The sequence below is a fragment of the Anoplophora glabripennis genome, unplaced genomic scaffold (assembly GCF_000390285.2).
Source record: "Anoplophora glabripennis isolate ALB-LARVAE unplaced genomic scaffold, Agla_2.0 scaffold721, whole genome shotgun sequence".
NCBI lineage: Eukaryota > Metazoa > Arthropoda > Insecta > Coleoptera > Cerambycidae > Anoplophora > Anoplophora glabripennis.
In genome coordinates this window covers 166,958-180,628 of record NW_019416849.1, presented here as the reverse complement: position 1 = coordinate 180,628, position 13,671 = coordinate 166,958, and the positions used below count along the sequence as shown (strand labels likewise).

The window sequence follows — 13,671 nt, the reverse complement described above, 5'->3', positions numbered from 1 at the left end:
TCAACTTGTCATAGGTTTTATAAAATTTTAACAATAAATGCGATAGTTATAAACAAATTAAAAAATGGGCACTTTTTCTGTTTTTTTGCAATAACTTTTTTGTTTATTAACGGATTTTAAATTAACCAGTCTCATTTTGTAGATAATTTTACTCCCTATAAGCTGTCTGAGAGTCACTTTTCGCTAAAATTGATGGTTTTCCCTGCAAAGTGAAAAAACTGTTTTCCTCACTTATTTGTTTAAATAGAAAAGTTAGCTAATAAAAGTTTTTGACTCACGAGACGAGAGATGTCTTGTATTATGTTCCTTTAGACAATTTTACAATAATCTAGCGGATAGGACTTTTTTCGAGTTTCTCTTTTATTTTCGCTAATTTTCCTGGTGTAAAGATGTAATTACTGAAAATAAACCCAAGTTCTACGCCAATGGATTGATGTTGATGTGCTACAGAGCAGTGCCAACTTACCAAAATTTAACAAAATCGCAATATAAAGCGTTTTAAATTTATTAAAAAAAAAAAAACGATTTCAGAATTGCAACTTCAGTAAACGGAGCAACCTTGAACTAAGGTAAGTTTAGCTAAACCGACTGATTTTGAACCGCACTGTATCTGGTGGAGCTTTGTAAAGACCTTTAACGCACATCCTGTATATTATTATGTATTGTATATTTTTTTATTTCTAGGGCCGCGACCTTAGCATAGCCTTCGGCCTAATAACGTTCACCTACATATTCATCGGCGTCGTTTTTTATGTCAGCTTCCCACTGATGAAATCCTGCATTGAAGACGTAAGTATTATTTTTACCCCCGAGACAACCTACTTTGATCCGTAGCTTGAAACGAACCATACAAATTCGTGAATTCCTCGTTTCAGAATATCCTGAACAATTTTTCCAAACGCGACACGCTGACCATCATAGCGAGGGTCCTGCTCCTATTCCAGCTGTTCACAGTATTCCCGCTGATATCTTTCATGCTACGGAACGACGTTCTCGTCAACATCAACGCCATCTTCAAGGACTGCAGGCTGGGGGAGTTCTCTTACGCCAAGGTGGTGGCCATCAACTCCGTCGTGCTGTTCGTGTGCATCATGTTCGCCTGTTTCCTTCCGCGGATTGGCACGCTGATAAGGTAAGGGTAAATCACAGCACGTGTAAGTAAACCAGCTGATTCAGATGAGCGGAAATCGTAAGAGGCGCATGGTAGAGGCCGTTTACGATTTGCCGGTTGCGTGTACGAATGAATGAAAATTTTACGAAATTTTAAGGTACACTGGAGCTCTCAGCGGCCTTGTGTACATCTTCCTCCTGCCCAGCCTTCTGAAGATGGCATCGCTGAAGAAGGAACGCTCCTTAACCGCTGCGAAATTCGTCTTTCATGTCATAATTATAATAATCGGCGTATTAAACCTTATTTCGCAATTTTTCATAAACGACAAGTAAATTTATTTAAGCAAACACAAGTTATGGCTGTTATTTTTTCATTTTTGACTAAATACGATGTATTCTGATGTAATCGTTTTTATTATATTGTGATATTTATTGATTTTATAATAAAGTGTATATTATTGTGGTTTTATGAATTTTTTCATTATAATCCAATTGCTAGGGGTTTTGAGATGGTAGTAATTCCGTACACTGGGTTTCTTAAAAATTACCCTTCATTATACGAATAAAAACAATGTTACATTTAAAGTTGATAAGTAACGAGCGTTCAAATAAAAACGTNAAAAATCCCCATATTCCACAAGAAGATTTTGAGACATTTTTTAGAAGTATTTTAGCCTTCTATGTAGAATTAGTATCAAATATTAAAGAAAGGTTTCAATTCAGTGATCCCATTTATGAAATTTTAAAGGTAGTAGATCCTAATGAAGCACAATCGTTTAATATTAAATCGGTAAACAACGTTTTAGAAAGATTCCCTATTTTAAAAGATTATGTGGATTCTCAGGAATTGGACAATGAGTGGCGAAGACATGCTCTTTTAAATTTAGACGATTTGCAAATGTCAATGAATGAACCGGATATATATTGGGGTAAAATATTTAATTTAAAAAATGCTGCTAACGCACCGCTTTTTCCAAATTTAAAAAAGATGTTTTCGCTACTCCTTGTGCTTCCTTTTTCGAATGCTAAAGTTGAGCGTATTTTTAGCGACGTTTTCAATATAAAAACGGATAAAAGAAATCTTTTAAATACAGATACAGTACGAGCTATTTTGGCAACAAAAGAAGGTATTGAGGGTTGTGGGGGATGTGTCAATTTCACACCATCAGAAAAAATGCTACAAAGTAAAATCTGGAAAAAAAAGGATTCAGTGGGTAGTTAAATTATTACTAATGTGTACTGTGTCTTCATGTATTCATTTAGTAATCCTCCAATTTTTTATTGAGATTTGTAGATTTTTTATTTTGTCTTTCTCGTTTGTTTTGTAAACAAAGTTCCTAATTCTTTAGTTCCTTATGTAAACCATAAAAATGTTACTTTGGGATAAAAATGTTGAGTTGTTTTCTATTTATATAGCTTTAATATTTCTGAATTCGCAGAATTATTATTGAAAATATGTATTTTATATTTTCAGTTATTTTTTGTTAAGGTAGTTTAAAAAATATGTTAATCATATTATTATTGCCAAAGACATTACAAAGTATTTTTGTTTTCTATAATAATAAACTTTTTGTTAGTATGAGTTAGTCTTATTAAATACCTTTAATGCTACATGCCAATATATAGAAATATGCAGCATGTGCTTTTTCTATTCAGTCTGTAAACCTCTATAAATGTGTAAAAGTTTATGTTATATGTTTTTATTTTATAATATTTAACGTATATGGAAGCAATTTTTGAGGAAAATTTTGTGAGTGAACTTTTACATGTAATTCGAAGATGTCAACACTGAGATTGCATGCAGAAAAACAATGCACATTTTTATGTGTTGAGATTTAGCAGACTAGTTGCCATATTACTGTTCATATTTAAATTTACCGCCTAATTTAAGTTGGTAATGTAGTTGTCAAACAAAATGGTTTAATTATAGTTATTTATTAGTCTATTTTTGTAAAAATACAATGCTTTATTTAATTTCATATCAGTGGGCGGATAATGTTGGATAAAATCGGACTTTTTTCTGAACGTAGCGGATATTTGGCATTGACGCGTCCAACAACACTGCGCTCGTTAGAATTATTAAAAGGGAAAAAGTGAATGTATTCTGTGTATACTGGATGAGCCATCATTTGACACTCTCGCTGCCAATTCGCGAATGCAGCTAAGAGCTCGCCCTCTGGCAGTGACAAGTGATACTAGCAAAAGAAAAAAAAGGTAAACATGAGGTAAGCATTTCAAGGTAAATCAACATTTCTTCTGTGTGACATTTCGTTTTGTATTTTATTTAAAACTGTGTTTGGTGTTCGTTTTTTGAACACTGTTATTTTAAGAAAATTGTGTGAGGAAAACCTCAGCAATTATGGATAGAAAGAAGAAACTGTCAAACTATTATTGTTCACATTGTTCAAACTGTTCAAGGTTGCTCTTCATGGTCCAAGAAAAATCCAGAATTAAGTTTTCATCAAACCATTGAAGAAATTTTCAAAATATTATTGCCGATAGATAATACTCCCTGAATTTCATGTGGGTTGTAAAGTAAGGGCACTAGTTTGCAGACACAATATAAATTTCTAAATTTAAATTAACTTTGCCCAATTTTCCCGTATAGTACCACATAATCAGCGTTAAAAACTGCCTCTCCTTCCGATATACAACGGGAGTTTTCGTTGGCATATATATAAATTGGAAATGTATTCCACAACGGAAAAGTTCATAGTTATAACCTAATAAAATGTACATTAAATTTTAATGCTAGACAAATAAAGTAGACATAAATACTTGCCTTAAAATTTATTTATGAAATATTTGAAACCTATAAAATAACACAAAAGTCAAATAACCGCAGTTTTATAACAAAATTACTAATAATAATGGCAAATAAGACAAATGTTCAAATGAATGTGTAAACACGAACTGCAACGTCAAAATTACCTTGTCTCGGAGCTTACTGCTTTCGCCGCTTGGTGCGCTTGCTTAAAAATTATCGCGGATATCATGGAGACTATGTCTCCATGGCGGATATCTTGGAAATGAAGAAATTTATTTTAGTTCCGAAAACTGGGGTTGTTAGGTCCCTCTAATAGCTTCAAATTGTAGTTAGAACTGTTAGTTCGAATCTTTCTGTATTGATGGCGCGGCTATAGAAACAATTTTTTGATCTCTGGAACGTGGAAATGCAGTCCGTCCGAAATATCGTTAAATTCAGAGTAATTTTAGTAATTTAAAGTTTTTCCCAATATTTACTTGTTTTCGAGATATGTCGACTTCAATATGCAATGTATGATCTATTATTTTATTTAAATCACACCGAGACAAAATATTCTTTTAAAATAAGTATTGCTATAATGACTTATTTATTCACACCGCATACTAACAACAATAACTAACAAACAATAAATTGTAAAAAAAAATTATCAACTACAGAAAAAAAAATGAACAATGTGTTATTAAATTGGCCTGACTTCCTATTTAATTTTTGTTAATTTTAAGGTGGCCATAACCCTGGCCGAGAAATATTAAAATTTCTGGCGTTTTTAGGTACTCAAATCCTGAAAAGTAAAACATGTAGAACAAAAGTAAGCACAAAAATAAAATCCTTGATGTTCTGTTTATTCATTGTTACTATTTAAATTTACTCAAATAAAATAATAACTTAAAAAAAGCGTTTGTAAAACATGCGTTTGCTGTTATCCTAACCCCACATTTTAAGAATTATTTTCAGGTACTTATAAATAAATGTAAACAATTTTATATGTAGGACTAAGCAAGTAAATGTTATAAGAATATTTACATGTGGAGTTGTATATACAAAAGTTAGTATTTTCGTAGATTTCAGTACCTAAAACCTTGATGATTTGATCGTTTTTTGCACCTGTTTATTCGTTTTACTGCGGCGTCTTTGAAAATACCCAGATGGCATGACATAACATTCCTATTATTTGATAAGCCCCTTATTTATAAGATTTACCTTTTTACATTTTTTTTTCTGTATTTGATCATTCATTTTTTTTATAATTTATTGTTTTTTTAGTTAGCATGCGATGTGAATAAAGCTATTATAACAATATTTTAAAAGAATATTTTGTGATTTAAATAAAATAATATTGAAGTCGACATATTTCGAAAACAAGTAAATATAGGGAAAAGCTTTATATTACAAAAATTACTCAAAATTTAACGATCTCTCAGATGAATTGCATTTCCACGCTCCAGGGATTAAAAAAATTTTTAATATCGCCACGCCATCTATACAGAAAGATTTAAACTAATAATTCTAACTACAATTTGAAGCTATTCGAGGGATATTTTTCGTATCTTTTATATTTTTAGTTGTTTTCAAAAATATGTAATTTTTTGTAGCATAAAAAAAATTGTTTTCAATCAAACCCTAATATTTTCAAAAATATGCATTCTAATTCGCTTAAACTTGTATAATATATTGTTAGCACATAAAAAATGTAAATTGTAGATTACCTTTAATTTTAAATCTCGTAAGAAATTCATCAGTTTTGTAATAATTTTTTTCCCCGAAAAAGCGAATCAACAGTTTTATTTTGATCATAACTCTGTTAATTTTTATGCTAATGACTTAAAGTAAGTTCATTTTAAAGATTTTTTTAAAGTACTTTAAAAAATGTTCAGTACGTCTTTCTTGAAAAATAGAATTTTTTTAGTTATTTCACTTTAAATGCTTCCAATTTAGTTTCTGGCGGACATGAAATTATCTTCAACCAGCTGTATCTGAGCACCTTACATAAATGAAAAAGAACTCAATCTTTTTCTTTTTCTGTAAGCGTCATTTTCGTAGCGATGTTTTTTTTTTTCATAGAATGTCTATTTTCCGAGTTATTCGAGAAAAACTACCGAAAAACGTCTTTTTTAAATAAAAATGTACATTTCAATCACCATTAACTCAAAAAATATTGACTTATCGAAAAATGTTCATAAGATACTTTTCGCTTAAAATTGATTGCTTTATCGATTCCTGGGGTTATTTTCAATATTTTATTTTTCACCCCCTGGACAAAAGCGCTCATCGACACTATATAACTTGTTTCTTCAGTTATTTTCTAGTTACCGTCCAACTTTCACGTCAATCGGTTCTATCCGAAATAATTCGGACGGGAAACCCTTGGTTCCCTGGATTAATTGAGGTCCATCCAAAATTGTTGAGAGAGAATTATATTATTACAAGAAAATTCAAGGAGATGGATGCTAATTAAAAAATCAAAACATTAATTAGGTATAACTAAAGTGTGTGATATATGTGTACCTTTTATTTATCCGCTTTTTCGGTGTGGAATTTTTGGTTGGGCAAATTTTTTAACAAGCAAAATAACCAATAAATAGAGAAACTATGCCGCAAATAAGAAAATATTTTTTATTATGAACAATAATTAAAAATACATAACAGATTACACTAAATTAATAATTAAAAATACAGTGGCACATTACACATTAGAAATATTGGTTGGAGAACCTGCCGAAATTGTCTGTGATGCTATTATCGGCACCCCGGAATATTAACATTCCGTGCAACTCCTTGTGGCCTTGCTTTGCAGCACAGTGCAGCACCGTATACCCGTCATTCGTCTTTTCATTTATATCGAAATTCAAATCTTTTAAAATATATTCGACAATCTCGAGAAACCCCTGGCTAACCGCCATATGGAGTATACTGAACCCCCTACTGTTGACAAAACGTGTGTGGGCGCCGTAGTTTATCAGAAGCTTACAAACTTCAATGTTGTCGCCCAGGACAGCATCGTGTAAGGCAGTATTCCCGCAACTGTCCGTTCTATCTGGCTCCAATTCCAAATCCAGCAGAATCCTGACGATCTCTAAGTTACCGTGCAAAGCTGCTATGTGGAGGCCCGTCCGTCCATTATAAGTCTCCTGGTATACGTCCACGTTTTTTCTGAGGAGCATTTTTAAGATGGTGAGATCGCCACTTCGACAGACCAAATGAAAGGCCGTCCATCCATCTTTATTCTTGCACTCCACCAGGGCATTGTTCTCTAAAAGTACGTTCACCGTTTTGTAACTGTCCTCTCCGATTATCTTGGTGCAGGCTAGCATGAGGGGGGTCCAGTCAGCCCTTTTGAGAGTGTCGACATTGGCTCCATGTTCCAGAAGTATCTCGCAGGCTCTGTACTGCGAACATTGGGCTGCCTCGTGGAGAGGCGTTTTATCGTCCTTGTTTTTAAGGTCTACGCATTTGCATTTGCACATTACGATTATACTTTCCAATATATTGATTAGGCCGAGTCTAGCAGCATAGTGAAGGACACTATCGCCAGTTCTACTGTTATATGATTCACTCCACAGGAAGGTCGGCTCTGTTTCGAATAGCTCTTGGAGCGCATTTTCGCTGCCTCTTCGAATCCTCCTTAATAATTCGTTTGGTGGTCTCGATATAGAATCTGAATCCGACATTGCAAAATCTAAGAATAAATAGAATAAATGGCTAAACTGCGACAGCGTGGTCTTCGAATATACTAGATCTGTCTTTTAAATTATTTTTTATTTCTCATGAATATGAATCTTATAAGTATTACATGTTTTGTGTCTTATAGGTTACAGATTGAAAAGTAGGTCAAATGTCGATAGGAGGATTGGACGCGTTCGGTGATGCACGTTCCAAAATCTATACTTCTGTGTTCATTCATGCCACAGAAATATTATTTACTACGCTTCTCGGATTTCCATTCATAATAGTACCTAATAAGTATAACCGTATTATATTATGCTCATGGTGTTATGATAAAACAATGACATTTTAAATATTTCTTCGGTACGCATTAAATAGCAAAGATCCTTTAATTAAATTTCGGAACAATTATATTCGGGCCAATTTGTTTCTAAAATATGTTTGAACTACCAATTTTTCTTCCGAAACGATTTAGTTCTACATTTGTGAATTTTTATTTTAGACATTCAGGCATAAAACGGACAATTTTGGCGGCACGTAAACAATACTAATTGTAAGAGGTTAAGCCGTTATTATGTCATTCACGAAGGCCCATTGAAGATTTGCCTCATCAAAATTTACATATATACTTGGAGTAGAAATGGACGAGAATACTATTTTAGAAGGATTGAAGAAGTATTTCAAGTTCGATGAGTTCAAATCTCAACTTCAGAGGGATGCTATTGTTGAAATTTGTCAAAGTACTGTGGCTCATTGTTGTACAACAAAATTTTTACACAATTTTCCTTTTCAGGGAGGCACGATGTCCTGGTATCTATGCCTACAGGTTCAGGAAAGTCTTTGTGCTATCAACTGCCTGCTATGTTGTATGCTGACAAAATTACAATTGTCTTCTCACCACTCTTAGCTTTGATAAAGGTACATTGTTCTACTGTTTCATAGTAACAGAAAAAACTGAATTTACGATGTTTTTAGGATCAAATAGACCACATGCTTTGTTTAAAGATACGAGCTGCGTCCCTAAACTCCAAAATAAGTAAAGTAGAGCGGGAAGCTCTAATCGCAGATTTGAAGTCTACTTCCCCAAATACTCGGTTATTGTATGTAACTCCAGAGCAAGCGGCGACAGAAACATTTAAGGTAAAATTTTATAAAAAAACGTACCACCAAATTGCATGTGGGTTCTAGGGTCTCTACAGCAACCTGCATAATTTCAATAAACTTGCTTATTTGGTGGTTGATGAGGCGCATTGTGTCAGCGAATGGGGTCACGACTTCAGGCCGCAGTATTCTAAGCTCGGCCAATTGAGGGAACATTGTAATATTCCTTGTATAGCTTTAACGGCGACTGCTAGCGCTGAGGTAAACCATCTTGTTATTACTTTAGTTTTAAATAAGACAAAAGTCAATTTTTATTTTATGAAATCGCCATTTTTTAGGTAACGAAAGATATAATAACCAGTTTGAGGCTGGCAAACGACCACAAAACCTTCAAAACCTCGTGTTTTCGCGAGAATCTCTTTTATGACGTTTTTTTCCCAAACATTCTTGAGGACCAGTTCCAACACCTCAAAACCTTCATAGACGATTGTTTGAGGGTAAAAGAAGAAGAGCACTTACCGAAATCGAAAAGATCCTGCGGGATCATTTATTGTCGGACGAGAGATCAAACGGAGGTTCTTATGGCGCGCCTGAACAAGCTGGGCGTGAAAACTCTCTGTTACCATGCCGGTTTGAAGAATCACGAACGGTTAGACTTCCAAAACAAGTGGCAAGACGGAGATGTGCCCGTAATTTGCGCCACCATCAGTTTCGGGATGGGAGTTGATAAGTCTACGGTTAGGTAAGCACGGGTGTCTTTAAAAAAAAGTTGTGCTTCGTTTAATGCTCTTATAGATTTGTCGTGCACTGGGGCGTTCCCAAAGACCCCGCTTCCTTCTACCAAGAATCCGGAAGGGCCGGGAGAGATGGCAAGCCTTCCATGTGCCGGGTGTACTACAATCGCTCCGACAGAAAGGCTGTAGAGTTCCATTTGACGCAGGATCTTGCCAAGGCTGGGGGTCGCGAAGAAAGACGTAAAACGGCGGAAATTGCAATCAAGGGGTTCAGGAAAGTCATCGAGTACTGCGAAAATCCCACGTAAGTCTGTCGGAAAACAAGAGGGGGTATTTTACTAAAAAACTTTTTCAGGCAATGTCGTCATATGCTGTTTTCGAATTATTTTGGGGAGCCTCCTCCTAAGTGCGTCGACAGGTGCGATTTTTGCAAGGACAGGAAGAAGGTGCAGGAAATGGTGGAACTGTTTCTGACCAAGAGCATCCAGTTCAGCACCAGGATGGCCCCGAACGACATGGATTATGGGGATTTGTACGGAGGCGGCAGGAAAGGCGCTATCGAGTAAGTACTCGTCTCAATTTTGAGAAAAAGGTACAGCATGAATCGACGACCTACATCGGACGGTTTCATGCCAATTGACGCTAATAGAGACCGCCACCGGTCGATGTATCAGCGAAACAATCAAAAATTATATTTCCCAGGGAGCGCGGGGACGCAGGAGACGACAGTGACGAGGAATGCAGCCACGCAGCCTTTAAACGGGAGCAGGAGGCGAAGAAAGCCACCAACGATTTCATACAAAAGCAATTCGCTTTGAGGAAGAACACCCAGGTAAGGCCTAGAGCGCTTACTTTACAATTCTACAGTAAATCCCTTTTTTTTTATAGGAAGTCTCTCAGGATACCGTCGAGAAACTCTTCTCCAAGCACTCTCGTGTCAGAGCGGCCGCTTCCACCTCCAGCAAAGTGAAGGGGCTCACCCTGGCGAACAGGGAACTGTACCTGACGAGGATCACCGACGTGCTGTACAAGAATTACACGGAATGCCAGGAGGAACCCACTCTGGATAAGAAGGACGTGGAGGACTGCGCCGTGGACATGGAGTACTCCATTTTCTCCACTAACACCAACATGACCATGTACCGGAACGCCATGGCCAAACTGGTAAGTTGTTTTCGATTTAGTGCTTAATTTTAATTTTCGGCAGTTTGTTTGGTGGCGTGTACTTAGAAATTACAATAAAAGCGTTTTTCTTCCAGAAGAAATATAATTTTTTAAATGTCGTTTGATCTGTGCCGACTCAAAATGCGTAAACATTAACTTTGTACTCTATTTTTAAATATCCCGCCAGTTTTTAAATTTCTGGGGACTGGTAAGGGTACCACGTAAGTTTTATAAGAGAAGGCTTTCTCTGTAAATTATTTTCGGCGCCAAAATTGGACTGTCAGTGCCATCTATTGTTCTGGAGTTGAACTATGTGTGCAAGCTAAAGGAAACTGTTGATAGACGGCACTTCTTTAAAGTAATTAGGCATTAAATTTATACTACAGCGGTGGTTTATTTATCTAAGATTTCGATTAATTTGATTTCATTAAACAATCCACATTCAAAATAGTTACATTAATCAGGTTTGATTGGACTTATTCACATTTTTCTAATAAAAATATAGCTTATTATAATTTACCGCCATGTAAAAGAAGTAATTTTGAAAAATACTTTCATTTTTCTAATAATACCATTGTATTATGGCAATTAAGGCAATTATGTAAGCATTATATCAGAATACGCATACGTCTGGCTGTTGAAAACTTTCTTGGACTACTCTAGGAACAAACCCAGCTCATTTTCCAGGTTGCTGTTAGATGGCGCTGTTTTTATTTCCGTTAAATTCCTACTAAATGAACTCTTATTTGTTTGCTCTATGAGCTAGGTTAAGGTCATTTGTTTTATATTGACAACATTTTAACCGCCTTATATTAGCCACTACTGGCAAAAAATGTATGTTTTATTAATTTTAATAATTTTAGAGTATTTGCAAGTAAATTATTTTGCCCATTCAAACGCGTAGGGTCCTTCGTTTCTTCCGTTGGCAGCGCGACTGTCAATCGTCAAACGTCGGCCTGTCATCTGTCAGTACTTATCATAAATGCGAGTGTTTGTCGGAAATTCGGGTTGTGCTGCACCAAAACGCGTCTTAACTCCAAACTCGTCCCCGGACCCGGCAATATAGCCAAGAAGCTATCGTCAAATGGCTAGATTTGACGATTCCTCCGCCACCACTAACCTAGTTATTTTTGGAACACGTCCCTCTGACACATTTGTCTTCCTTCCAGGTATCTAACACCAAACAGCTAACCGATGACAAGATTGTGCACGAGAACTTGCTCACGTTCGAACCCAAGCCCGCAAGACATGAGACTTTGAGTGATCTGTTCCGTAACATTAAGAAGGACCAGTTTCTCAAACGGTACGATAGTAGTGATAGTAAACAGGAGGAAGTGACCGTCAAGACGGATTTCAAGACGGCCAGGCAGGCTTTTGATGAACTAAACAGGGCCAAGTTGGGAGGGGGTCAGTCGGTTATTGGGGATTTTTTCAAGAGAAGTGCCGAAGTGGGGGAAAGTGAGGTTAAATCCGAAATTTCCTACGATACAGTGTCGGATAGCGGGACGAGTGGTACCATGAGTGACAAGTCTACGCCTCGTAAGGATCTCAAGAGTCTCTTCGGGGACGACGACTCCGGAGACGAAGCAGTTGAGGAACGTAAGAATTCCGAGCTCGAATCGCCGAGCAGGGCGGACTCGTCTAAGAAACACAGCGACAGAGACAGTTCGAGGGAGAAGCACAGAGAGAAAGAACGCAGCGGTCACAGAGACAAGGACAGTCGACACAGGCACAGGGAAAAACACGAGGAAGACAGAAGACGCGACAGAGACGAAGACAGGAAGCGGAAAAAAGAAGAGACCTTCTCCGATCCCTGCCCGAGCGAGAACAACAACAAAAACAGCGACTTGATGGAACAAAGCTCTATGGGGGACGACACTCCGAACGAAGCCTCCCACAGCCATAAAGACAGACACCGACACAGGCACGAGGAGGATAAGAAGAGGCGGAAAAGCTGCGACCGCGACGAAGACAGGAAACGAAGGAAGGATGATGACCGGTCCAGAGAGACAGCCGACCGTTGCCCGAGCGAAAACAACGACGGAAACAGTGATCCCACAGGAGAAGACCGGATTCGAAACGAAGTGCCCCACAGCCATAGAGACAATAACAATGCGGATGCGGTGCTGGAGAGTGAACGGCAGGTCGCGAGGCAGGAAGTGAGGGAGGTGGCACAGAGGATCGAGGCGGTCAGGGTCGATAGGCAAAACGGGGAAGGCAGCAGGCGGCAGAGGTTGAAGAAGACTGAAGTGGGAGGCCTGGTCGTTAAGTTGTTGACGCCGGCTTACGTCGAGAGGCGGTTCGAGTCCAGAGACATCTTCAAGACTCTGGCGAGGAATATATCTCATGCCTTAGTTGATAAAGGTAATGTCGTTGCGATATAAGTTAGAAATACTATTAAAAATTCGAAATATTTCAGTTTTGATCTTGACTCTAGGACTTCAATCGATATCCATTTAGTTAACCTAATAAAATATTATAAAATTAAAGATAGCATAGAAAGGTCAGATATTTTTTCTTTATGAACCAAATTTCGACTTTAAACTCGAGCACAAAATTTTGATATTCAAACTTGAAATTTCGAAAACTTTAGAATTTTTGACTTTGTACCTACCTACTATTATAGTGAAATATACCCTACAAAATTTATGTCATATCTTAAATGTCATTGCCACGAAACGTTTACCGACACAAAGTAATACTTTTTCACCTACTGACAAAGAGTGACCTACTAATCTGTAGGTACTGTGAAAGGATTGCTTGTTTTCGCACGAGACGAAATAAAGTTTTTAACTCGCCCATATTTTAGAGTATACAGGGTGATTCAGTCATAATGTCATTAATTTTAACCACGTATTCGGAAGGCTTAATAAAGACAGAAAATCGGAAAAAAAAAAATTTTTACTCGACTTTTAAAAATGAAGGAAATCAACCCATAACTCCCGCTACGAGGGCTGCCCTGCCGATGCCCGGATGCTCGGAAAATTTTGTAACGTAATGTCACGAACAGTTGTCGGCTAAAGGAACAGCGTTGCCAAGTTCAGGTTCAAGCTCGCCAGGTTAGTATTTGACATATAACCGACCACTTCGTACACTCGATGCACCTGGGCGACTACAGCTACTACGAAAACA

General features: G+C 36.9%; 3 protein-coding genes across 3 annotated transcripts in view; 2 read left to right on the top strand and 1 right to left on the bottom strand.

The window, feature by feature from the left end:
* LOC108909984 (sodium-coupled neutral amino acid transporter 9 homolog) overlaps nucleotides 1-1,570 on the top strand; it is a 33,306-nt gene extending 31,736 nt beyond the window's left edge. Inside the window, exons 10-12 of the mRNA XM_018714466.1 lie at nucleotides 685-789; nucleotides 876-1,132; nucleotides 1,269-1,570. Of these exons, the coding sequence (XP_018569982.1) occupies nucleotides 685-789; nucleotides 876-1,132; nucleotides 1,269-1,443 (537 nt within the window). The 3' untranslated portion in view covers nucleotides 1,444-1,570. The remainder of the gene's footprint in view (nucleotides 1-684; nucleotides 790-875; nucleotides 1,133-1,268) is intronic.
* Nucleotides 1,571-6,494: 4,924 nt separating this feature from the next.
* On the bottom strand, nucleotides 6,495-7,686 carry LOC108909986 (ankyrin repeat domain-containing protein 16). Its single transcript, XM_018714468.1, has one exon. The coding sequence runs from the start codon at nucleotides 7,543-7,545 to the stop codon at nucleotides 6,568-6,570; it is 978 nt and encodes a 325-aa protein (XP_018569984.1). The 5' UTR covers nucleotides 7,546-7,686; the 3' UTR covers nucleotides 6,495-6,567.
* A 435-nt stretch (nucleotides 7,687-8,121) lies between these two features.
* LOC108909992 (ATP-dependent DNA helicase Q5) overlaps nucleotides 8,122-13,671 on the top strand; it is a 10,674-nt gene continuing 5,124 nt past the window's right edge. Inside the window, exons 1-10 of the mRNA XM_018714477.2 lie at nucleotides 8,122-8,280; nucleotides 8,334-8,458; nucleotides 8,516-8,680; nucleotides 8,729-8,902; nucleotides 8,980-9,383; nucleotides 9,437-9,679; nucleotides 9,731-9,937; nucleotides 10,078-10,207; nucleotides 10,264-10,539; nucleotides 11,709-12,903. Of these exons, the coding sequence (XP_018569993.1) occupies nucleotides 8,181-8,280; nucleotides 8,334-8,458; nucleotides 8,516-8,680; nucleotides 8,729-8,902; nucleotides 8,980-9,383; nucleotides 9,437-9,679; nucleotides 9,731-9,937; nucleotides 10,078-10,207; nucleotides 10,264-10,539; nucleotides 11,709-12,903 (3,019 nt within the window). The 5' untranslated portion in view covers nucleotides 8,122-8,180. The remainder of the gene's footprint in view (nucleotides 8,281-8,333; nucleotides 8,459-8,515; nucleotides 8,681-8,728; nucleotides 8,903-8,979; nucleotides 9,384-9,436; nucleotides 9,680-9,730; nucleotides 9,938-10,077; nucleotides 10,208-10,263; nucleotides 10,540-11,708; nucleotides 12,904-13,671) is intronic.

Bases quoted from the DNA above. Each gene is read 5' to 3' on its own strand.
- LOC108909986 (XM_018714468.1), bottom strand. From the start codon at position 7,545: ATGTCGGATTCAGATTCTATATCGAGACCACCAAACGAATTATTAAGG.